General features: G+C 43.8%; 2 protein-coding genes and 1 long non-coding RNA gene across 5 annotated transcripts in view; 2 read left to right on the forward strand and 1 right to left on the reverse strand.

Annotated features, from left to right (window-relative positions):
• Window positions 1-1,278, forward strand: part of LOC127360969 (uncharacterized) — a 29,446-nt gene extending 28,168 nt beyond the window's left edge. The window contains exon 4 of the long non-coding RNA XR_007883985.1: window positions 347-1,278. This is a non-coding gene — a long non-coding RNA (uncharacterized LOC127360969). The remainder of the gene's footprint in view (window positions 1-346) is intronic.
• LOC127360964 (butyrophilin subfamily 2 member A1-like) overlaps window positions 1-25,538 on the reverse strand; it is a 141,862-nt gene that overhangs the window by 79,413 nt on the left and 36,911 nt on the right. The window lies entirely within an intron of this gene.
• The window catches only part of LOC127360958 (low affinity immunoglobulin gamma Fc region receptor II-like), an 81,718-nt gene that overhangs the window by 44,245 nt on the left and 11,935 nt on the right, over window positions 1-25,538 (forward strand). Inside the window, exons 1-6 of one of the 3 annotated variants that reach the window (XM_051395512.1) lie at window positions 12,678-12,809; window positions 13,790-13,825; window positions 14,274-14,537; window positions 15,540-15,785; window positions 16,097-16,261; window positions 16,474-16,572. In XM_051395512.1, coding sequence (XP_051251472.1) covers window positions 12,779-12,809; window positions 13,790-13,825; window positions 14,274-14,537; window positions 15,540-15,785; window positions 16,097-16,261; window positions 16,474-16,572 — 841 coding nt within the window. In that variant the 5' untranslated portion in view covers window positions 12,678-12,778. Of the gene's footprint in view, window positions 1-12,677; window positions 12,810-13,789; window positions 13,826-14,273; window positions 14,538-15,539; window positions 15,786-16,096; window positions 16,262-16,473; window positions 16,573-25,538 lie in introns of those variants that run through there. The other 2 variants (XM_051395515.1, XM_051395513.1) reach the window with 2 other exon arrangements.

Here is a 25,538-nt window from a genome sequence, read left to right on the forward strand (position 1 = left end):
TCTGGTGTCTGCTGGGTCCATATTGTGGCCAGCTCGTACTGTCACACTCTGTCACAAGCTTGTTAACAACCTTCCAATGTTTCATGTTTTTATTTTATACGAATTAAACTGAACACAATCACAATAATTTAATCTGGAACATTAGTTGTAAGTCATACATTTAAGTTAAGTAAGTTTTTTACTTTATTTATTTTGAATAAATACTGAAATATAATAAGGATTGGACTAACTTATCAGTGCTACACTGAATCTGAATCAGTTTTATCAGCCAGAAACAGTGTCAGTCTGAGTCCAGCAGAGGGCCATGTTCACTGTGCACTGGTTCATATGATTGCACAGTGTGGAGGTGAATGCACCATGTTGAGATTATTGTTGCTCAGCTTTATGGTTATATTCGTGTTTGTTATGTAAAAATGCGATTTATTTTACTGTTTATTTTTAAATACTGTAAAAGTTTTAGGCAGGTGTGAAAAAATGCTGAACACGAAGAATGCTTTAATAGTTTATTTGCATTGTGACGGTCCCTGTCTAATGTTGATGTGCTGATGTGGTTGACCAGTTATTGTTTTTCCTATGTGTCCTTGAAGGTACCATCAGCAGAGTATGGATTTGGAGCACCTGGTTCAGGTGCTCCTAAAAGGATAAAAACCCTGTCTCAACTTTGCTCTGGTCTCAGCTCTCTCTCTCTCATTCGGCTGCATCAGCAGCAGCAGCAGCACATTCTCTTTGTTTGGTTTCTGCTTTGTTTTCACTTGACAACATTTACACTTCATATTGCTCACACATCCACATTTACATTACTGATGTTACTGACTGACAGACTTCACATTTCTTATAACCTCAGTTGTTTAAATTAATATAATAAATTCACTTATTTCTTGCCATCTATTGTGTCCTATGCCATATTTGTCGTGGCCTAGGAGCCGGGTTATGATAAACTGGGGGCTCGTCTGGCCATGTTTGTTCCCGTTTTTTGCGCCATTATTTGTAAATGTATTCGTAAATTTGGTATTTGGTTACAGTATATCAGCAGGCGGTAGGGTGTTTGCTTAGAGCTTGTTGTAAGCCACTTTCTGGAGGATTTTTCTAATCCTAGGGTCTACTTTTTTTTGGTAACTCACACTTTGGAAATTGGTGCACGTATGCGTAAAGTTGTCGGGAGTGCTAGTGGTGCGCTCTGGTATAGATCCTTTGTTCTCCAGTTAACTGTGCAGGTGCAGGCCCGTAAAAGTTTGTTTGCTCTTGTTGGAGAGTGTAAAGCAGAGATACTCATTGCGCAGCTTGCGAGCCAGATGCAGCTAGTCAAGCTTTAATTGGTGGCTCGCATGGTAGCTTATAACAATATGGTAACAGCCAATACATTTTTTCAAATGTGCTACATAAATATACAGTGAACACTGCACTACAAAAACGCAAACATCTGCATTACACTTCTCCTTTCACCTTAATTAATGGTGTTTCCTAAAGGGGGCACTGTCAAACCTGGCAACGCAGCCCGCTTATGGCATTGTTTACACTTGACTGCAGTGCACGCTTGCAGCCAGGTTACGTTAGCTCCGCTAGCCAGCGTGAGATGCAGGCACAAAATGGATCGGTTTCTAATAAAAAAGAGGGCAAAAACCAGACGGACAGACACACAGCGTTGTAACGAACAGTGAGGAAAAGGAGTCTGAGGAACCAGCAAACGAAAATCAACATGAAGACGCCGGAGGGGGGACGAGCAGGCAAACGTCAGGTGTTCCCAAACAAATGACATTCTCCAAGTTGAACTCAGAGCAGGTGTTGGCCACTTCTGGAGATGGTTTCTGTAGCAGACTTTCCCACTTTGAAACTACTTGCACAGAAAGTGATGTCTCTCTTCAACCGACTGACCCATGCTCATCTTGAATGCCTCACTGTGATTGCAACAACAAACTACAAATACAACTCATCCCAGTATTAAGGTAAATATGGTCTTAATTGAAAATGTATTGGCTGTGTTGTTCATTTTTTTGTGGGATGTCCAGTTTATATGTAGAAATGCACATTTGCAAAGGTGACTTGGTATGTTGTCGTAAAAGTGGCTCTCCCCTTGATTTTGCTCTGCCAATGTGGCTCTTGCGAAAAAAATAGTGAGGATCAATGGTGTAGAGGAAAGGACGCGTTCGATGATGGCTTTGTTGGGTAAGTAGACTATTTCTGAATGATTGTGTAGTGTTCCTTACCTGGATTTGGCCATTTGAGTATTTGTTTGCTTGCCGGTTGTTTGTGCTGCTATCAGCTGATCCGGATAACACTTGCAGGTTGCTTGTGCACAGTCTGGTAAAATGGTGAGGAGTTCTCACTTGTACGCTGTAGCGATGTTCTCCTTTGGGTTCGTTGAGCTGGTGTGTGTAGTGTTGTGGCGAACGTGGCAGAAGCATGCTCGGGAGCATGTCTTGGTTTTGGAAGGGTTGCTAGCTCTCCTGATCCAGCGGTCAACAGTGCATAAATACCCACCACAACTAACCACATGAAGACTAGGGGGGAGTTTAGTTAGCCAGTTGGGTTTAGATTGCTGGGAAACTCCAAACTAAATGGAGGTTTATTCCTCTCTGGTGCGCACGGGTGGACGGCATTGTGGCTATCTGGTCCTTTGGCGTGCGTAAAAGTTTGGTGTTGGCCTTGTTTGTTGTGCTACATATTTTGTAATGTCTCAAATTGAAGCGTTTATTGCTGACCCATCTCAGGAGTCCCTGGATAATTACACAAAAGAGCAGTTGCTCAAGATTGCTGCACATTATTCAGTGGAGGTCGAAGGTGACAAACGTCTCAAGGAGAACGTTAAAGCGGCTATAAAAGCTGTCTGAGGGGGGTAAGGGGAAATTTTTCTCCAAATCCTCCTGCTGTGTCTTTTCAGACTCATGGATTAACTTTTGAGCAACAAAAAGAGATTCTGATGTTGCAGTAGGACCATGAAAAAATGAAACAAGAACTAGACGTTAAAAAACATCTTGAAATGGAGAGAATCCGTCACACATCTGAAAAAGCCAAAATAGATTTGAAGGGATATCGTTTATCTCTGGTGAGGGATGGCCTTTTGTCCGGCGAGGCTGTGAGCAGGCAGCTGCCCAGGTCTTCTGATCAGTTTGACATTAATAACTTGCGTTTGTTGCCATGATTTAATGAAAAAGAGACTTTTTTTTTGCTATTTGAACGTGTAGCTAAGGCTAGGAATTGGCTTGATGCAGACTGTGCCCTCATGCTTCAGAGTGTTTTATCAGGAAAGGCGCAGGAGGCATATTCATCTTTGACTGTGGAGGATAGCTCTAGCTATAACAAAATAAAAGCAGCCGTACTTAAGGCTTATGAACGTGTGCCAAAAGCAAATCGTCAGTGTTTTAGGTCCTGGGAGAGGAAAAAAGGTCAAACATACGCAGAGTGTACCAGAGACATGTCAACTCATTATAGGCGGTGGTTAACTGCGCTTCAAGTGACTACTTTTGATGAGTTGTGTGATTTGATGATTTTGGAGCAGTTTAAAAATAGTCTTCCAGAACGTATTGCAACATATATAACAGAACGGAAAATGAATACAGCTGCTGAGGCTGCTGTGTCAGCTGATGAGTATGTATTGCTCCATAAGGGCAGTTACAGAGAGCGCTCCATGGCTCGTGATGTTGGTGAGCGAGGACATTGTTTTGATGCCGTTCCGTTTGACATGACGCGTTCAAAGAGAATTGGCCATTTCAAACCTGAACTTAACGCAAGTGCTAATTTTGAGAATGGGAATACCTGTAACTATAGTCACAAGAAAGGACATTGGAAAGCAGATTGTGCTGTGTTAAAGGCTAAAACCAGGGGAGTGAAAGCTATTGTTAGACCTGTTGCATTTGCTGCGCCTGTTAAAGTTTGTGTCTCTGAGTTGCTTACCCCTCACACCTGTGAATCACAGGTTTTAGAGGCTTATGCTCCTTTCATTCGTGGTGGATCTGTGTCGCTGGTTGGAAGTGATGTGGAAGTCCCAATAAAAATCCTGAGGGCTACAGGGGTCTACAGTTCCTACATTGTTGACTCTGTAGGCCAGGAAGGGAGACCAGGCAGATCGCCACAGTTCGCCACGGATCGCGAGAGAGACACTAGGGCACCGCCAGGAAGGCGCACAGCGGACCAGTGTGGAGTGACTGAGGTCCGCGAGTGGGGCTATCTAGAGACTGGGGATCTTCAAAAGAGACTTTGGGCTGGGTTTTATTTTTTTATTATAATACATTTTGTGTATATAATCGATTTGATTTGTGGTTTCTTAACTCTGCTCAAACCTGATTTTAAAAGAACCTGTGTTTTTAGGAGTCCTAGGCTCACAATCCTTGGTGGCGTTGTCTTGCATTGTAATTTTAAATTCCTTTTTTTCATCCTCGCCCTAACAGACACTTGGAAAATTGTCTCGGTTCTTATGGTGCTATCCATTTGTCTCGTGAACTCAGAGCCTGAGTTGTTCTGCCGCGAGAACGTGACGTCATTGCCTGGCATGTACCACTTATAGTGTTCCAGTTTGTCTTTGGGCATTACAAGTCAGAAAGAAGTGCAGCAGCTGTGTTGTTATTGTTTGTGGATCTTCTAAACAAGCTCAATGTGAGATGATAATAATGTTTTTCTACAGAAACACTAACATTTCAAGTAATTCCGTTATTGCAAGTCTTATATTTCAATAATATTGTGCCATTTTCGCCTATTTCAATTTCAACAAGTGCTGTGGTGTTTGTCTCAAGCTACCAGGGGCCACCAGGGGCCTCCAGGGGCCTCCAGGGGCCCCCAGGGGCAGTGGCAGGCTAGTGTTATTGTTTGCTACATTAGCCTATTTAGCAAACCAGCTCGAACACCGTGCAATGCATAAACTGGTGACCGGACTAAAGCAGCAATGTAAACAGTGTGTAAGAGCATTTAAAGTCGACATTAAAATGACCAACGTAGTACAAATACAAAGAACGTACATCTCAATATGGGCGCTGCCATCTTTGTTTTGCAGGCTGTACGTACCCCCCCGTCCAGCTCGGGGTACCCTGAGCTGGACGGCTGAAATTCCGACCAAATGGCTTGGTTGGAAGCAGAGTTTGGACCAACACTCCTCCCTCACTTGTAGTCACACTTTGTCCATCTGATTTGGTGTCTGAGAAGAATCCTAGTGCTTTGCTGGAGATTTCTTCGTCCTGTGTAGTTACACGTGCTATGCGTAGAGCAGAGACTGAGGTGCCATCTGACAGTAACAGTACTGATGTGGTTTTAGAGGTTCCATCTTTGTCAGAGCTTCCTTTGTCACTGTCTCAAAGTGAGATGGTGCAAGAACAATGTAACCTGGGACCTAATGTCTCTTTGAAGGAAATATTTGAGCATTTTATGCCTGCCTTGGAGATAAGTAATGTGGTGACTGGTTCCTTTTTGCATAATAGTTTGCTAGTCAGAAAATGGGTTACTGTGAGTGAGGATGGGGTAAAAATTATGTTTTCCAGATAGTGGTCCTAACAAGGTTTTGTTTCCTCATCTTGAAGTGGCACATGACAAGTGTGGACATCTTGGTGTCCGGAAAACATACCTCAACATCCTGAAACATTTCTTTTGGCCTCGGATCAACGTGTCAGCATACATTAAAACCTGTCATGTTTGCCAGCTCACAGGAAAGCCAAATCAAAAAGTCAAGCCTGCACCACTGCAGCCTATCCTGACTGTGAGTGGACCGTGTACTCATCTTATTGTGGACTGCGTGGGCCCGTTGCCATGTGCCAAGCCTGGTTGTAAATATCTGCTTACTGTGATGTGTAAGAGCACTAGGTATCCGGCTGCTTACCCGTTGAGGTCAATTACGACCAAAGCCATCGTGAAGGCATTGTCTCAGTTCATTTCTATATTTGGCATCCCAAAAGTAATCCAGAGCGACCAGAGGGGTATTGCACAAAAGTAGGATAAAGACATCCAGGATAAGTGAGCAAGCACGGCTTGACGTAGCCTGCTCGGCGCATCCTGGCTTAATTGGTTGCACGTTTGCCGAGCCAGGATTAAAAGGTGCGGCTATGTTAAGCCAGGTGTAGATAGTCGGGATAAGTGCGTGTTCACGGCATACTGAAATAGACCTCGCGATCGCTCACAGAATCACCGATGGGAACATGGATAAGGCCGCTGAACAACAGCTCCTGATGGAGTTCTATGAAGAGGTGGAAGATATAAGAAAAAAAGGCAATACCAATGCCATAATTAAAGAAAGAGAGAAAGCCTGGCAGACAACAGCGGACCGGCTTAATGCTTAAGTAGTCCAAAACTGTACAATGAATAAACAGTGCTCCACTGGAACTGTCATCATTAGGCTCCAATTAAAGGACTAAAGGAGTTACTGTAAGTCCACTAATCAACTGTTGTACACTTTGCTTTAAATGTGGCAAGTAGAGGTGCATGTTACTCAGGAAATGTAAAGTATGATTAAGTGCAAACAATTATCCACAATGTGTGTCATTTAATCTGTTTTTATCTATTTTATCTTTCTATCCTTCATAAAGAACAAACTTGTCTGGCCATAAAAGGACCTGGCAGCAAGTTAAAGTTAAATACAAGAACATTTTGCAGGCTGGTCAGTGACTTTAAAGTAGATAACAGTGAACAAATGAGGTGAATAGATTAGGTATCTGCTGACATGTTAAATGTCTGTATGATTGTAGCAGTTTAAAAAAAGCCCATAGAACTGGCACAGGGGGCCCACCAAGCCAGGATATGTACGGAAAATGGTTCCTTTATTGAGGTTCTCTGCCGTTTAGGAAATGAATCTTTGAATATATGGAATGAAGCTTTGAATATATGAAATGAATCTTGGATATACTGATAAAAATGTGAGAATACTGAATGAAATTGAAAACCTAGCTGTATCCTTTTCATCAAAGTGATAGCCTTCTGGATTAGCTGGTTTTACAAAATGGCATCAGTTGAAATATTCCAATACTTTCTTAAACTGGAAAACTTTTTTGCTTTTTCTGTCAGGATTTAGCCTGAGGCCTGTTGTAGTCGGCCTGCCACCATTAAAAAGGGAGTGAACTTCTTCGTCAGGAGAACAGTATTGGGCACGGGTACTATGGGAAGGATTTTGGCCCGTACAAGCACTTACCAATGAGTTAATAATGTCCTCATTGCTCAGTATTGCTGCCACAAGGTTCCTGACTGACTCATTCTCACTTCTACAAGATGGCAGCAGTGCCTTGATGAACAGTTTCATTCCATATATTCAAAGATTCATTAAATATATTCAAAGATTAATCTCTTAAACGGTATGCCATAATATATATATATATTGCCCTTGTCACAGATTTCATTGAAAACACCTTTGCAACTTCATCAGCTGTGTTTTGTAATCTCAAATACTGCAATAAACACATATTTATGCAATTTGACAAGCAGTCTTCATTAGCATAGCAATATAACACTTGTCCTGTGTAATAATACTACCACTTGAATCAATATAAAAAGACTGTTGCAATTACAAACAGCCAACAGATTTAAATGAAATAAGAAATTACAATATATATGTCATATTTTAATGCAGGATAATTAAAATGATGCAACATACTTAGAAAGACCATGGACATGCTGTAAAACACATTAATTCCTCACAGGACTGACGGTGGAAATACAGGTGAATCACTAGGATTAATGTTAGCCTGGCTGTTAGCCTGGTCTGGAGCAGGCTAGCTGCAGAGAATAAATCACCATAGTAACTTGGCCGGGATAAGTCTCTCTTGTGTGCCTATTGTACTGAGCTAGATAGCAACTGGGCTTCCATGGTTAATGTTGGCTACAAGGGAGGCAGTACAAGAGAGTACAGGCTTTAACCCGAATGAGCTGGTCTTTGGACATACAGTACTGGTCCCTTGGCAGTACTGAAAGATAATTGTGTAGATACAGACGAAGGCAAACATAATAAGTAACTATCTGCCTGTATTTCTCAGCATTGATGACACCATTTATCCGGATTTTCCCATTTTCAAATGCAGCCCCAAACTTGCAAGGAACTGTTACCTGCAGACACTCATTATTGAGTTAGTTTTTATTGTACAAACTACAATGTAGTAAAAACAGAACTTCAAGATAAAAAAGATATGCCAACAACTTTAACATTGCTTCCGCTTCAAAATAATATATTTAAATAGTTGTATAAACTGGAAATACTCAAAGTACTGAAGTATTCAAGGAGATATTTGTATATATAAATGGCTCATTCTCATTCTAAATTAATGTTAAAGTAATCTGGAATATTAAAGAGAGTTAGCTGTGGGTTATTAATTGTTGTGTTATGAAGTTATAACTGTTACAGTTGAGTGGTCTTCACAGTAAAAACAATCTGTGATTGTCAGAATCATTGATTGTATATGTACTACAGTATACGACAGTGGTCAAAACCAGCAGAGAGCAGTGGAGACACTGCTGTGTGTCTGCAGAGAGTCTGAGGTCTGAGAGTCTGCGTTCTGTTTGTTCAACAGCTGTTAGATAAACTGTCTGCCTTTTGTTGTACTCCTGAATAATGAGCATTGTTGTTGTAAAATAGATCATGAAGTCTGTCTGTTACCTCCACTGCTTTATCTGAAGACGCTGAACGGGTCTGTGGTGGTTTTCAAAACGCAAACTTTCAATCTTACTTTTCTCAAAAAAAGGCAGCAAAGATAACAAAAAAGGTTCCATAATTTACAGCAAACTTCAAAGAAATCGAAAAAACAACTTAAGGTTAAAGGGAATACACTTGTAATATTACGCAGCACACACACACACGCACACACTCGGCCACACTAGCACACACACGCGCACACACATTGACACAGCCTTTACTATAAATAACGATTCCACAGAAAAAGGCCTTCACAGAGCATCTGCAAAGTGCTAACTGCTTTTAGATTTCTAAACCAAATAAAAATACAATACACAGCAGTGGCAACAGCACACAATAACAGCACAATCATATTTGTACCTTTCTAGAATTTTCCTTGTTTTTCTGACAGAGAAGTCTTTAATGAGGCAGAATATTACTTTCGATGGACATCAGAGACAGGGGATTCAGTCTGTTCTGGCCCATTGTGGGTCTCTGGATGAGTCTGGAAAAAGAACACTCCCCGCTGGCGTTCGTTTCAGGAAGTCATAAATAGTCGGAGGGCAAAATCAACATTTGGAAACACTAACTGTAGTTTCCTTCCTCTTATAAATTGCAAGAGTGACCTTGCTGAGGTGTCCTTGTTTTTTTCAATGAATTCTCTGAATTCTTTCGTTTCGTCCACAAAATCTTCCTACAGATCAGCTGTATATTTCTTCTGCAGAGTAGCCGCTCCTGAATGAAGATCTTGTATGGAGATGGTTGGACTGTTGTTCAGAAATCCAAATGTCTGCTGAATGTCTTTGTAGGACAGAAACCCCTGATCCAGTTCTGCGACGAGTCGGTCTATGACGGTGATAAAAACTGTTGCTTTGAACTTGTCTCGGCCTGGTCGTTCAGTCAGGTTCAGCACTTTCATCTGCTTGTTTTTTTCTTTTTCTGTGCCTGTGTCCACTTTGTAGTGCTGAGACACAGTTGGAGACATGTTTTTGGCATCACTCTCAAACTCATCCATCAACTCAACATCATCCTGTAGACTGGCCAAATAATCCCTCAATGAGCTGATCAAAGTAACAGCGTTACATAAATCCAGTTCAACTGCCCGTAGAGCAGTGCTGGTCTTACTATGCTGTATGTTGTTCCACATATCACAAGCAATCTCTAGTTTTTCCATCTTCATGTAAAGGGGGCTGGCTTCACTTCGAGTGGTTAGATTTTGGTTGATATAATCTCTTAACTTTTGTAGTGACTCTTGAATCAGCTCTAAATTACTCGCCAAGTGGCAAGGGCCCTTTGTGGTCACACGGCGAGTGGGTGATGTCGATTATGAGGTTGGACGTTCTGACAGGGGAGGAGGAACACAGATTTACCACCTCAATCTCCTCAAAGCATGGAGAGAGGTGGAGCCTGTTTCTCTGGTAACCACGGTGAAAGAGAGAGATGAGTTGGGGCCTGAGGCACCAAATTCCACCCATCCTGCCTCACTCCATTGTGATGACCATCTCACGCCCTCCCACAGAGCAGACATTGCCGCGTTGCAACAGCGTTTTGCTGATGTGTCCCTGCCAGGACGCACAAATTCATACAGCATCATGTTGAGACTCACCCGGGCGTGACAGTGCGTTCACGGCCCTATCAGTTACCTGAACACAAAAGAAAAGTGGTTCAGAAGGAATTGAAGGCCATGCTGGAGATGGGGGTAATAGAAGAGTCCAACAGTGCCTGGTGTTGCCCCATTGTTCTGGTACTTGAAGGAGGATGAAGAAGGATGGGTCTATTAGGTTCTGTGTGGACTATCGCAAGGTGAATGATGTGTCATGGTTTGACGCTTATCTGATGCCTCGGGTCGACGAGCTCCTGGATCGGTTAGGCACTGCTCGCTTTTTCACGACACTGGATTTAACCAAGGGCTATTGGCAGATTCCCTTGTCTCCAGAGTCTGAGGAAAAAACGGCCTTCTCCACTCCGTACGGTTTGTACCAATTTGTCACACTACCCTTTGGGTTGTTTGGCGCCCCAGCAGGTTTCCAGCGTCTCATGGACCAGGTCCTGCGTCCGCACTCTGCATATGCTGTCGCCTACTTGGATGATGTTATCATCCATAGTAACAGCTGGCGGGAGCATGTGCAGAGTGTGGCGGCGGTGCTCGAGTCACAGAGGCAGGCGGTGCTCACGGCTAACCCGAAGAAGTGTGATGCTTCGTACAGGGGCCTGGGGGCCGTTCTGTCCCAGCAGGTGCAGGGTGTCGACTGCCCTGTGTTATACATCAGCCGGAAGCTGTCGGAGAGGGAGTCTCGCTATAGCACAATCGAGAAAGAGTGCTTGGCTATCCGGTGGGCGGTCGAGGCTCTTCGTTACTACCTGCTGGGGCGCTCATTCACCCTCTGTTCGGACCATGCCCCCCTCCTGTGGCTCCACCGCATGAAAGATGCGCCCGGATCACTCGGTGGTATCTGGCCTTACAGCCATTTAAATTCAGAGTGGTCCATAGGCCGGGGCGCAGATGGCCGTGGCCGACTTTCTCTCCCGCTCCTTTGGGGAGTTAGGCCGGATGGCTCCCTGGGCGGTGGGGGTATGTGGAGGTGGGCGTGGTTTGCGCTCAGCTGCAGGTGAGTGGATTACCTCACCTGCTGATGATTACCTAATGACTCTACCCTTATCTTTTATCTTTGCAGTAGTGTGCTGGACCTGGGAGAGATGCTGCCTATGGTGCCAGTTGTTGTGTGATGTATCAGCAACGCTCTAAATAAAAGTGGTGTGTTCAACTTCGTAGTGTGATTGCTTGTGTGCTGAGGGAACCCCGAGTGTAGCACGACTTGCTACACATGCATTAATGGGACATGAATGAGTGCAGAAAGAGAGAGGAAGAGAGGAGCTCAGTGCACCATGGGAAATCCCCCGATAGTCTAGGCCTATAGCAGCATAACTAAGGGATGGTTCAGGACTCACCTGATCCAGCCCTAACTATAAGCTTTATCAAAGAGGAATGTCTTAAGCCTACTCTTGAATGTGGTGAGGGTGTCTGCCTCCCGAACCACAACTGGAAGCTGGTTCCACAGGAGAGGAGCTTGGTAACTGAAGGCTCTGGCTCCTGTTCTACTTTTAGAGACTATAGGAACCACAAGTAGCCCAGCATTCAGAGAACGTAATGTTCTAGTGTCTAGAACAATGAAGAACTAATCTTGCTGCTTTGTTCTGTGTTCTCTGCTCCCTCAGCAAAGTGACACTGTCTAATTGCATTATTTTCCTTAAAATACATACAGATTCATTTTTACATGTATTTAACTCAATGTACATACATTAACCAACAGCACAGTTACAATTTACCAGAAAACATTTAATTATAATACCAAATCTCTCTCACCACCATGAAAAACTATATACAATGGGTTAAACAGCGACACCTTCTTGGTACTCAGCAACCCAGCAATGGTGATATTGGTGAGGTGAGGGGCCTGCAAGGAGCCCAAAGGACACTGAATGACAGCACCTACCCAGCCACAGCCTGTTAACCCTGCTGCATTCTGGGAAGCGGTACAGAAGCTCCCACTGCCGTACCACCAGACTACAGAGCAGCTTCTTCCCTCAGGCAGTGAGGCTGTTACATTCTTCCTCAACAATAAATCATACAAATGATTCATTTATGTATTTTTTGTCATTAGTCATTTATCCTCATGTCCTCAATGTCATTGTCATTAATCATTCTCTTCAAAGTAGCATAAAGGAAACTATATCTAAATCTAATTCTACAGCTTTTGTGTTAAAATAAAAATAAAAGATAAAGTAAACTTGAATCCTTGCTTGTCGCCTTTGTAACTGTTACCATGGTTACAGGACCTGAGCTTTGAATCTGCTTTTTGTGTGGAGTTGACATGTTATCCTCGTGTCTGTGAGGGTTCCACTCGACCGGAGTCCAAACACATGCTGCTTTTCAGAGACCAAAAGGTGTGACTGCGTCTGTCCCTCAGTCTGTGTCCGCCCTCTGATGTGACCGGTCCAGGTGAACCCCAATGTGAGCTGCTGTTACTGACATTCTCATCTGTCACTTTGTTCATTCTGGGGTTGGATATTAGTTACAAAAAGCCTGTTTCCTGCTAACAGCAGAGAGAAAACCACAGCACTGATACATAAAGAGGAAGGAGGTGGGCTTTACTCAGTGTGACTGCTAAACTCTAATGTGCTGATCTCAGATGGCCAAGATCTAAAATGGAGGAATCCTCTTTACAGTGGCTGCTGGGTGAGTAAATATCTACTCAATGTATGTTTGCTTCCATATTTTCCAAAAGATTACTTTGAAAACATTTCTGGTGTTGTTGAGAGCGCAGTGAGTTATAGAGTGAATATCATAAATCTAAAGACTGAATGCAGCCAAACAGCATCAACAGATCTTACACATATGAGCTGAGACGATTTATCTCTAAGGAACAGTTAAGAGTTCAGTTCCTTGCTCAAGGGCATCTCAGCAGTGCCTAGGAGGTAAACTGGCCCCTCTCCAGCTACCAGTCAACAGTTTTGTGGTCTGTCCTGGAATTGAACTGGCCACCCTCTGGTTCCATGCCAAGTCCCTACACACTGAGCTACTGCTGCCGCCATTACACTAAAGAATGTAAATATACAAATCAGCAGCGAGAAAGTAACGCGTAAACTGCTGTCAGTCTGTTTAACATCTTTATTTCTCTTGGTTAAATTGTAGAAAGCAACCAAACCAGAACTCAGATACAACAATCTCAAACAAATGAACTGGAGAACATACACACTCAGTTTATTCAATCTGATTTATCACAAAGGCTGTACCTTTGTTATAAATATATAAATTATTATTATTATTATTATTATTATTATTATTATTTTATTATTATTATTATTATTATTATTATTATTATTATTATTATTATACATTTTTAGGTCTTTGTGGCGATTGTATGGGGCACCGCTTCCCTGAGAAGACGACCAAAGAGACAAGATTTTCTCACTTTTCTGTACTCAAACAGCTCCTCTGCTTACTTAGAACTGCCATGTTTGGGAAAAAACATTGGCAAAGATTTTGAAAAACACTGAATACAATTTTGTATTTTTTTGTATTTCATTTTATATTTCCCATGTATTTCATAATTATCAAATTATCATCTTTGCTCTACAATCAGGGTTTTCTATTGTATAGAAAGTATCTATGTTGCATGAGAAACCTTAAAGCAACCTGAGTCTCTTTCTCTTTAGTTCTGACCTCACTGCTGAGCTGCCCAACAAACCAAGGTTAGTGAACTTCTTCTGTAACAGCTGGAAGGTTATTTGTTCTCTAACAGTTAGTGTTTGCAAATGATAATAAATCACTGAATGCAGTTTTGGCCACAGTGTGCACAGACTGGACAGCTGAAGCTAACACTGCTCATGATGCACCGACTGCCAGAGCAGGAATAACATTATCTTATATGTGCTTTTAGAACTGCTTCTATTGAAAGTCAGTAAGAAGATAGTTGCCACAATGTCAGCAGGATTAACTGTTACAGAAGATCAATAAACTGATCACATTTATAAATCAGACACATGTAGACAGATCCTCTGCTGTGTTTAATGCCAACATGAAGAATTCATCAGATCATATCTGAGTTTGAGTCAAAAATCTTCTCTGAAACTCAGACATCAGTTCAGCAGTGAGACATTCTCTCTCTCTCTAACTGCATCTTTCTGTCTCTCCCTCCAGCCTCTCTGACTGTGAGTCCCAGCAGCTCTCAGATGTTTGAAGGACAGTCTGTCTCTCTGAGCTGTGAGGAGGACGACAGCTCTGCTGGATGGACACTGAGGAGGAACACAACCAGAGACACCAGGACTCAGTGTGGAGTAACGTGGGGAAGATCAGCTGGTTCTTCTTGTACCATCAGCTTCACCGCCACATGGGACAGTGGAGTTTACTGGTGTGAGTCCAGAGAGGGAGCAACCAGTAACACCATCAACATCAGTGTCACTGGTAAGATCAGACTGCTGTAACTCCCTGCAGTAATAGTAATGGATTACCAGGTCAATAACTAACACAGGGGTTCTACAAGGTGTGAACAGTGAGTCATTCACCTTTTCACTTTGACTGAAATCAAAGTTAAATGTTACCTGAAGAAGAATGAAGGCAAGAAGACAGACAGGTGTACTTCAGGAAGCTCATCCACACTGGGTGGATCCCAGCCTTTCTCCTGAAGATAGTCCTGTTCTATCATTGAGTAAACTGACTCAGAGACATATTTTATGGATAATTCATATTATATTCAATAATATCAATAACAGCAGAGAACAGCTGATAAACTGATCAATGAACACAAACAGTGAACTCTAACTGCAGGACGTTTGTAGAAAACCAGAGATTTGGATGAAGATTGATCAGAGTTTTCCCAAATATTCATAAGAATGTTTTCATGTGTTTTTATTTCTTGTATTTACTGAGTCAAGGACAGGACAGTGTGTCTGTGTCTGCGGCTCAGAAAAGGAGGAAAACTAAAACTGAACTGATCTAATTGAGTTTGATGGCAGGAGAGCAGTACACTGCACTGCAGCTCCCTCCTTCATCCCAACCTCCTCCTCAGGGCTACAGGTTGGGTTTAACTCATAATGTTCAGGAGATGTAGTGTATGGTTATTAGTTGTGTAAAGTTATAACAGGATCCCCCTCAGACGACAGCAGTGAGTCAGTTAAAGGCAGAGTGGGTCGGGGAGGGGAAGCTCACTGAGGTGGGTGAATGGCTAGAAAGAGAAATAGTTTGGTACAAGAACAAACATAAACAAACAAACATTAATGACAGTGTGTTTGTAAAATACATTGGACCAGAGAAAGTCATAAATGATGTATTCATTATCATCTAATGATATTTCCACTAGTTTGTCAAATGTACTTTATATCTATTGGTACACTTCTTTGAGAGAGACTTTTGTTTATTCAGCATCTCATGTAAATGTTTTTGTCTTTATTCTGTCTCTGTGTTGAGGTGGACCAGTGATCCTGCAGAGTCCTGTCCTCCCTGTGATGGAGGGAGATGATGTCTCTCTGCACTGTAAAACAAAGACCCCTCCCTCCAACCTCACAGCTGCTTTCTATAAAGATGGCTCCCTCATCAGGACTGAGCCTACAGGTCACATGACCATCCACCATGTTTCCAGGTCTGATGAAGGCCTCTACAAGTGTCACATTGGCAGTCATGGAGAGTCTCCACCCAGCTGGATCACTGTCACAGGTGAGGAGGTTACAGATAACTCTACTGCAGCACTAACAAGGACAGCAGTGATTGTTCACAATGTGACAACCTTTCTAACGTTACAGCCAGCAGAGAAAGTCAGTGTTCAACAGCTACATAACCGTTTGATATGTAATCTACATAAACCAAGCTGGGTCAAATGTTTCAGTAGAAAAAGAGGATCAGAACTAACAGGAGCAACTTCACTTTCTTTATTTAATTTTAATACTTTCTGAACAGTCAAACCACTCAATGTGTTTTAGATTTATTTTATTTTCTGTGCTTTAATTATGATTTCCTATTCATTTTAGAGAAACCCACCACTGCATCTCCTCCTACACCCCCCTATACTTCTGCTTCCCCCTCTATTCCTCCCTCTCTTCCCACTCTCTTCCTCCCATTATTATTCTGTGGTGTGGTTCTAATGGTTCTAATGGTTCTACTGGTGAGACAATGCATCCTGAGGAAACAAAAAGGTTAGACACAAAAAGACAACCATGTCCTACAGTTCACATTTAAAATGACATTTTACTGTTGGTATTTCAGAACTGAGTCTACAGATAATCAAAGTTAAAACTGTTTCCTTCAGTCAGTCGTCCATTAGGATTCTCATTAATTATGTTCCTGTTCTCTCCTCAGTGTAAAAGATAAAAGTTGAGATAAAAATGTTCTTTTTGGTTTGTTTCAGCTGCTGAAGCAGGGGGACATGATGACATCACAGATGACATCACATACAGGGATGTCATTATATTGCATCACCCACAACAGCCAATAAGATGCAGACGAGGTAATGATGTTTTATTGATTTTAGTTTTAGGGACATTTTGGAAAATGAAGTTAGAAAGCATGTTCATCAACATAAATACAATGTAAAATCAATGGTTTTCACTTCCTAAAGACTGTAGTGAGGTATATTTTAGTTCTGTTTTAGTTGATGATAGTGTGTGTTGTGTGTGTTGTGTTGTGTGTGTGACTCTGTCTGTTTGGACCCTGCGGTGAATCTGTTAGCAGAAGTTCTGTGGTCGTCCAGTTTCCTGTTTCTGATGAAAACAACTCAGCTGAACGTTGATCTGCTCATGTTTCACTGCAGGACTCTTAATAAATAATAATAAATAAATAAATTAAAAAAATTATATAGATTGAATATAAATGTGGAGACCTACAAACCCAAATCCCTCAAAAATTGTGAAATGAATGAAGGAAGATTTAACTGATTTCCAAATCCTTTCCACCTATATTCAATTGAATACAGCTCAAAGACAGGATGTTTAATGTACAAACTGATAAACTTAATTTATTATACTATTCTGAATTTGCAACATGTTCCAAAAAGGTTGGAACAGGGGCAACAAAAGACTGTAGAAGTTGTTGAATGCTCAAAAGACACCTGTTTAGAACTTTGTACAGGTAAACAGGTATTGGTAACAGGTGATGATCTGGTATAAAAGAGGCATCTTTGAAAGGTTTAGTCATTCAAAGCAAAGATGGGTGACCGGTGACCTTCAACCCCTCTGGCAACACTGCACTAAAAGCAGATGATTGTATAAAGGATTTAACTGAGTGGGAACGCTGTGTCTCTATTTGTTCTTTCTGCTTTATTTTACTGTTCCATGTTTGCTTTCAGCTGTATAGGAGTCAAGTTAAGTCACTGCGGAAGAAAATCCAATGCTTCCTGATTTTGCTGCTTCACTATAAAAGTGTTTAAATAACAAAATAACCAGAGACATTTATTGTGAAGAATTTATAGGAAGTTAAATGTGTTTGTAAAGAGCCAAACCAGCAGGTGTATGGAAATACGCTGAGAGCTGAGACATGTTTGTACAGTTAGGACACTATCAGAAAGTGAGGACATGTTTTAATGCAGAGGACTGTGGAAATAAAGACGTTTGTTTGAGGGATATTTTTAGAAACTGGTGAAATCGTGGAGCATGAGGACACTTTGAATTATGAGGACATTTTTTTCACACAGCTCGTTGGTATGTAACTGCTAACTACTCACGCAGCCTACTAGTAACAATGTTTAAGTCACTTATATGTTTGAGCACTGAACATTTACCTCACTGTGTCGGTGTTAGTTGGCCGAGAGTAACTTGTAGCTCGCAAGGTGAGGTTGCTCGGCGACCCGGATGCTGTGTAGCATTAGGCTATCATTATTTGCCATTTGCGTTGTGCTGATTGTTTGGAGCACTCTGCTGGTTTCTGGTGGCGGTGGTGATGGCGGTGGTTTGGATCGGTGATCCATGGTGGAGTGCCACGTTATGTTGAGTTTGTGCGTGTGTGAACCCTTTGGATGAGGCACGTGGTGGCATGGGTTCTGTGTCCTGTGACAGCGTCCATAGCAATCAGTGATGGCGGAGAATCATTGTGCGCATGCTCCTCTGGCGCTAGGCATTCTGGGTGATGTAGTCAATGTTGTTTTGAGCCAGATTTGCCACATTTTGATGGTGTTGCAGGCTTCTTTGATTTCATTATTTACATTATTGTTATATTATATTATTTAAATAATATATTTACATGGTATATTTGAATAATATATTGTCATTATTTGTTTGTTGTATTTGAGGTTTATGACCTGTGGTCATTTGATTTAAAATAAAAGACAAACACAAGTCATAACATTGTGTGCTTCCTGGTAAGCCTTTTCGAGGGCTAAATAATGGAAAAATCCAAACAGTCATAAACCACGGTCCTCCTTTTACAAAGAAAAGCAAGGATAATGCAAAGTTCGTCAGGAGACTAACTTCTGATAAGCTAAAAGTCCACCCATAAAGCTGTCTGCTAATCTGCTGACTCACTAGGCGAATAATAAATAAGTGAAAGCCAAGAAGAGGATAGAGTCTACAGTTAAAGGACTACTTAAACCCAGTTGGCGGAAAACACTTGAACTTTCAAATTAACGCTACAAAAGTTGGCAAGATGGCAGCAACAGAGGAGGAGCTAGAGAGGCTAAAGCAGAAGCGGTCAGCAGCCCAGACTGCGTTCACTAAAAGAGCCAATCACCTCGCCTCCAGAGTTAATGCACTGGGGGAAGGTGAAATGAGAAGTGAGTGGAGGAACTTTAAAGTGGATCACTCCAGAGTCAGAGATGCGGGGTTTGAGTTTGCCACGGCCCTGAGAGAAGTGGACAACGATGAAGTCAAAAAGAAGGCGGAAAACATTGACGAAAAAACAGCGGAATGTGACCCTAAGTTTGATGAAATCGAACAAATCATCCTGATCAGCTTCTGGACAAGGTTCGCTGAGGAGGAACTTACCACCCACGCTAAAGAGGCTGAATCAGCCATGGACCAGACCGAGGCAACCGACCACCAGCATATGACCAGGAGGGAACGTGAACTGATTCATAGGAACCTGGAACGGGAGGTCTACAACCTCGAACGAGGATTGGATGAGTGGAAAGACTTGATCCCTCAGTCCAAAGCAACAGAGTCAAAAAAACAAATTCGGAAGTTGAAGAAACGGCGTGAAAAACTGTGGGATGAGTGGGCATGGCAAGGCGGTTCTCAATCCGACGACGAAGAGAAGCTGGGAAAAGAGAGGATTGTGGAGAAGGAGGAGCCAGCTGGGGCTTACAACTACAGGCCCCAGATCAGCCTAGAACGTGCACGCCTGCCCATGTTTTCTGGTAATATGAGGGATTACTACCGCTGGAAAGCTGAATGGGAGGACTTGCAACGTCTGGGAAACCCTCATCGATTGGAAAATGTGAAGAAATTCCATCTCTTGGGCAGCCTAGATGAAAAAGTCAAGAGGGATCTCATATTGTCCAGCTGTGGATCCGCCAACGACGTGTTCAGGCTCCTGGACAACAAGTACGGAAATAAGCCGAAAATATTGCTGCTGATTGCGCAAGAAGAGGACTTTCCCCATCAAGGGAAACCCTCCGAGGAAGACAATCGAACTGATTCAAGCCGTGGAGAGAGCTCTTCGTGACCTACAAGTCCTAGGGGAGGAAGATGCTGTAAAGAACCGAGTGGTCGTGCAGTCGATTGAAAGTAAGCTTCCTGACTCCCTGAAAGAAAAGTGGTTAACACACAAAAATGACCCTGGGAGCGGGTTTGCACCATGCAACCACTTCGATTGTCTACTGCAGTACTTGAAAAAGCAGGAGGACATTCTCGAGGAGCTGGACCAGCTACAGCCTAGGCGGACAATACTGAGAGGTCAAGCGAAAAGAAGAAGGAAAGGAGGGCATTCACCAGAGCCACGTCAGGAAACACCCAAAAGGGCTCTCAACCAAGCTCATGCATCACGTGTGGAGACAACGAGTATGGAGGTAGGCTGTTCGCCTGCAGAGTCTTCAAGAAGCTCAATCTGACAGGCAAGAAGGCTCAGCTTAGGAGAGCAGGAGCATGCTTTAAGTGCTTGCGCCTTCATGGTGACGACAGCGGCTGCACACAAAAGTATCTATGCTCAAAGGACGACTGTCAGAAAGAGGGCTTTTCGGACCACAATTACTTGCTCTGTCCAAAGCGACAGATCAAGAAGAAAGAGGAAAAGAGCGGAGAGCAGAGCGATGCAGAATTGGGGAAAAGGGGGCTTGGGCTAACCAACAAACAGGAGGAGCTCCTTGCCAAACTTTCTCCAGAGCTGCGAGCAGAGTTCAAGGAAGCCTTTTCAAACAAGATCACTACAAAAGTGTGTGCTAGCACTGGTTGTGAGCCAAAAGAGCGCCCTGTCACAATGATGCTGTTGGATGTGACGACAAATTCTGGCCAGCTAGTCAGTACATTGATTGATCTCGCTTCAGATACTAATTATATCTCTAATAAAGCCGCAGAGCGTCTCAAGCAAAATGGTGAGAACATTAACTTGATTGTCCAAGGTGTTGGAGGGATGAAGAAAACCATTACTACCAAGAAGTATACCCTGAGGCTGAGAGTAAAAACTCCCAAAGGTACAATAGCGGAGCACAAACTCCTTTGTTACGGCTTGGAAGATGTTGCAAAGGTGAACCAAGCTGTCACGCCACAGCAACTGCAGAAGTTCTTCCCACATGTTCCACTCAAGGACTTGGTCCGGCCCGAAAAGATCGACCTGTTGATTAGCCACAGGGAGGGTTGCCTGGTCCCACAACCAGTCAAAGTAGTGGGAGACCTCATCCTCTGGGATGGCCCCCTTGGGAAGACTGTTGGTGGAACGCATCCTGACCTCTTTGAAGTGATAGACCTAGCAGTGCACAGGTCTGAAACACATTTCGCGAGGTCTATGAGAACAGCTTCAAGGGCGTACAAAGAGATTCTCGTGGAGCCGGAAGGACCAAGCGAAGTCTCGGTGGAAGGAGAAGACGCAATCCTCCGAAACACTGCAACTACCAACAAAGAAGCCTTTGAGTGGTTTAAGTGGGACAGTATTGGCGCCGCCTCTGATCCTCAATGTGGTGGCTGCAGATGTGGTAGGTGCCCCCCTGGAGGCAAGGAAATGACCCTAGGAGAGGAGAGAGACTTAGAGAAGATAAAGGAATGTCTCACCTACGTGCAAGCTGACAAGCACAGCGAATCCCCTCACTGGGACGCAGCTTACCCGTGGAAAGGAGACCCCGCAGCGCTGCCTGACAATCGACGTGCAGTGGAAGCAACCTTTTTAAACACTGAGAAATGACTGGAGAGGGAGCCGGAATGGAAGGCTGCGTACACAGAGCAAATCCACGACATGGTCTCAAGAGGGGCTGCCATTAAACTCACCCAAGAGGAAATCGACAGTTGGAAGGGACCTAAGTGGTATATCAGTCATTTAGTTGCTCCTAATCCTCACTCAACCACTACCCCTGTAAGAATTGTCTGGAACAGTAGCCAAGAATTCATGGGAATAAGTTTAAATGACCTACTGCACAAGGGTCCAGACGTTCTGAATCAGATAAGGGGCGTGCTTCTGAGATTCAGGACTGGGTTGTACGCCGCTCTGGGCAATGTGAAAAAAATTTACAACTCTGTCTGGCTAGAAGACAAGGAAGTACATCTCCATCGATTCCTCTGGAGAGACAACCCTGAGGAGGTAATCGAAGTCTTTGCTGTCGTCAGGGTCAACATCGGCGATAAACCTGCTGGTTGTATCGCCCAGGTGGCTATGAGAGAAACAGCCAACCTGCCTCAGTTTGCAGCCATGATCGAAGAGCGCCGAGTTTTGGTAGAAGATAGTTATGTGGATGACATCTTGACGTCCCACAATGACTTGCGGATACTGGAGAAAATCACCAAAGGAGTGGAAAAGATCTTAAAGGCTGGAGGCTTCTCCCTTAAGCCGTGGGTCTTATCAGGCCAAAGTGGGAGGTCCGCAGCCACAGCTGATGCCAGTATCAGTAAGACAACTGTGAGTGTGCCCAAAACCCCCAACCAGATGCGGGACGAAGAAAGCAAAGCACTTGGAGTCGGCTATAAACCGGAGACTGACAAACTTCGTGTGATGCCGTCCGTAAATTTCTCAAAGAGAGGAAAGATGAGGACAGGAGTCGATTTGCGCGAAGAGGAAGTCAGAGGTAAAACTCCAAGCCCATTGACCCGTCGGATGCTACTAAGCCAGATCACCGGACTCTATGACCCCATTGGTCTTGCCACACCCGCAAAGCAGACAGGGGTGATGCTTGTGAGAGAAGCTTACCAAGAAGCAAGTATAAGCAATCCAGTTAAAGACACTTGGGATGACCCCACTCTCACCAAAACTATGGGAGGCTTCCATAAGACTCCTCGAAGAGTATGTGAGACTTGCCCAGATCAGGTTCGAAAGAAGCCTCACACCAACTGGAGCCATAGGCCATCCAATGGGAGTCATGTTTTCAGATGGGAGTGAGGCTTCCTACGGCGCAGTGCTTCATCTCCAGTGAGAGACGCAGGATGGGGTCGTAGTGAGGCTGGTCGAGTCAAAAGCAAAGCTTACCCCTCTCAACCAGAAAGGCGATGTGATTCAAGCAGAGGTATGTGGTGCTGTCTTTGCGATCCGTCTGAGAAAGTACTTTGTAAAGCGTTCTCAGCTGTAGTCACCAGGTCTCAGGCAGGAAAATTCTTAGGCCCCAGCAATACATATGTTGGGGCAAACTTGGAAGACTCCGCACTGCAACCGCAGAGGAAAGACCAAGGTCCAACTCCAGCAGGAGAGAGGCCGAAGAGGAAGCCCTGGGGTGTAGCTCTAGTGCGCCTTGTCAGGCCCGAACGATTCAGTAGCTTGTCTAAACTGTGTGGAACAATCGCCTGGGTTCGAAGAGCTGCAGAATCCTGGCTGAGGAAAAGCTACCAAGCCTCAAGTTCAGCAAAGTGGGAGGTGAGGGGCCCCAGTCTGTCTGTGGAAGATAGAACGGCGGCTTTCCAAGACCTAGACCTTGCGGCCCAAGACGGCGTGAACTTTCAGGATATGACCTTAAACCGCCTTGTGGTGATTAAAGATGACAACAATGGACTCTTACTTTGTGGTGGTAGAGTCCAGTCTTGGAATGAAGACGGAACAGCTGTACCTTTAATCCCATTCCAGTCATGGCTGGGGGCCTTGCTTGCTAGGGAAGCTCAGGAAGCGAATCATGAAGGGGTTGCTGCCACACTGCTGCACACTAGAAGAAAGGCCTTGGTTGTGCAAGGTGAAGAAGGTGGTCAACAAGTGCATCACTTGCAAGAAGCAAAGAGCCCGGCTGTGCCAGCAGTGATGAGCGCTCTACCTCAGGAACGTACCAGTAGAGCGAACCCATTCGAGTATACTACACTGGACCTCTTCGGACCCTTTGAAGTGAGGGACGCTGTTAAGAAAAGATCCAAGAAAAAGGTCTGGGGAGTCGTGTTTTGCTGCATGGCGTCCAGAGCCGTCCATGCTGATCTCGTCGATGACCAGTCTTCTGAGAGCTTTCTTTAGGCCTACTCCCGGTTCACTGCTCTGAGGGGGCATCCCAAAAAGTTATGGTCGGACAGAGGCTCAAACTTCTTGGGCGCCAGGCCTGCTCTGAGAGAGCTACACAAGCACCTGGCCTGTTTGCAGAAGGCATCAGTTGAGGACAAGGCTGCCAGAAATGGCAGAGAGTGGCAATGGGATTTTCATCCTGCAGACTCGCCACACAGGAATGGAGCAGCAGAGGCAGCTGTCAAGCTCATTAAAAGAGCTCTTAACAGTCTTGGCGGAACAACTGGCTGCTACACCTGGGGGGAGTTCCAGACCCTTCTCTACTCGGCAGCCAACTTGACTAATGAGCGACCCATCGACGCCAGGGCACAGGAGCAAGAGGACTCGGTGGAGTACTTGACCCCCAACTCCCTTATCCTGGGGCGCACCGGACAGGGAGGAGACATACACGGAATCGACATGGAAACCCGCTCTTGGCGCAGACTGAGGGCTGTCCAGGCTGGAGTCAACAGGTTCTGGACGAAATGGAGTGAACTGGCAGGACCAAACTTGTTCATACGACACAAGTGGCACCGAGCAGAGAGAAGTGTCAAGGTTGGAGATGTAGTCTGGATCGCGGACCAAAATGCTCTAAGAGGGCAGTTCCGGCTCGGCCGGGTTGCTACAACGTATCCAGACGACAAGGGGGTTGTCCGGGATGCGGCCATAACAACCTGCATGGGCCTTCTTGCTCCCATGGTTCCCAGGGCCCGGAGCAAGCCCACGACCATCCTCATTCGCAGGGATGTTCAGAGGTTGGTAATCATTTCACCCAGTCCATCATCAGGAGCACACAGCCCGTTGGTATGTAACTGCTAACTACTCACGCAGCCTACTAGTAACAATGTTTAAGTTACTTATATGTTTGAGCACTGAACATTTACCTCACTGTGTCGGTGTTAACAGACAATAACAGTGAAAGTTAATGGAGTGATTCCTATTAATTTTGCCTAAAGGCATATATAAAGTAAATAGTATTGGTCCAAGTACAGAACCTTGTGGAACTCAATGACTAACTGTAGTATTTATTGAAGATTCATTGTTAACATGTACAAACTGATAATGATCTGATAAGTATGACTTAAACCAGCTTAGTGCGGTTCCTTTAATGCCAATTTGATGCTCAAGTCTCTGTAAAAGAATATTATGGTCAATGGTGTCAAATGCAGCACTAAGATCTAATAATACAAGTACAGAGACAAGTCCATTGTCAGAAGCAGTCAGAAGGTCATTATTAACTTTAACCAGAGCTGTCTCAGTGCTGTGATGAACTCTAAATCCTGACTGAAAATCCTCAAATAAACTGTTGTTATGTAGAAAGTCACACAACTCTTTGGCGACTACTTTCTCCAGAATCTTAGAGAGGAAGGGGAGGTTAGAAATAGGTCTATAGTTGGCTAAAACCCCTGGGTCAAGAGTGGACTTTTTAAGAAGGGATTTAATTACAGCTACTTTAAAGGACTGTGGTACATATCCTGATAATAAAGAAAGATTAATCATATCCAGTAAAGAAGTGCCAATTAAGGGTACGACTTCTTTAAGCAGCCTAGTTGGGATCGGGTCTAACAGACAGGTTGATGGCTTCGATGAAGAAATTATTGAAGTTAACTGATGAAGATCGATAGTAGAAAAAGTCTAAATATATATCTGAGTTTTTATAAGTTAAAGTTCCTGAACTTGGAGAACCACTGATAGCTGTTGATGGCAGCATAGTGTTGTGCTGTGCGTGTGACGCTGTCTGTTTGGACCCTGCGGTGAATCTGTTAACAGAAGCTCTGTGGTCGTCCAGTTTCCTGTTTCTGATGAAAACAACTCAGCTGAACGTTGATCTGCTCATGTTTCACTGCAGGACTGTTCATTTAAATAAAGACATCATGTCAATAAATAACTGCAGAT

This window comes from Dicentrarchus labrax, unplaced genomic scaffold (assembly GCF_905237075.1).
Source record: "Dicentrarchus labrax unplaced genomic scaffold, dlabrax2021, whole genome shotgun sequence".
In the NCBI taxonomy this organism is placed as follows: Eukaryota; Metazoa; Chordata; class Actinopteri; family Moronidae; genus Dicentrarchus; species Dicentrarchus labrax.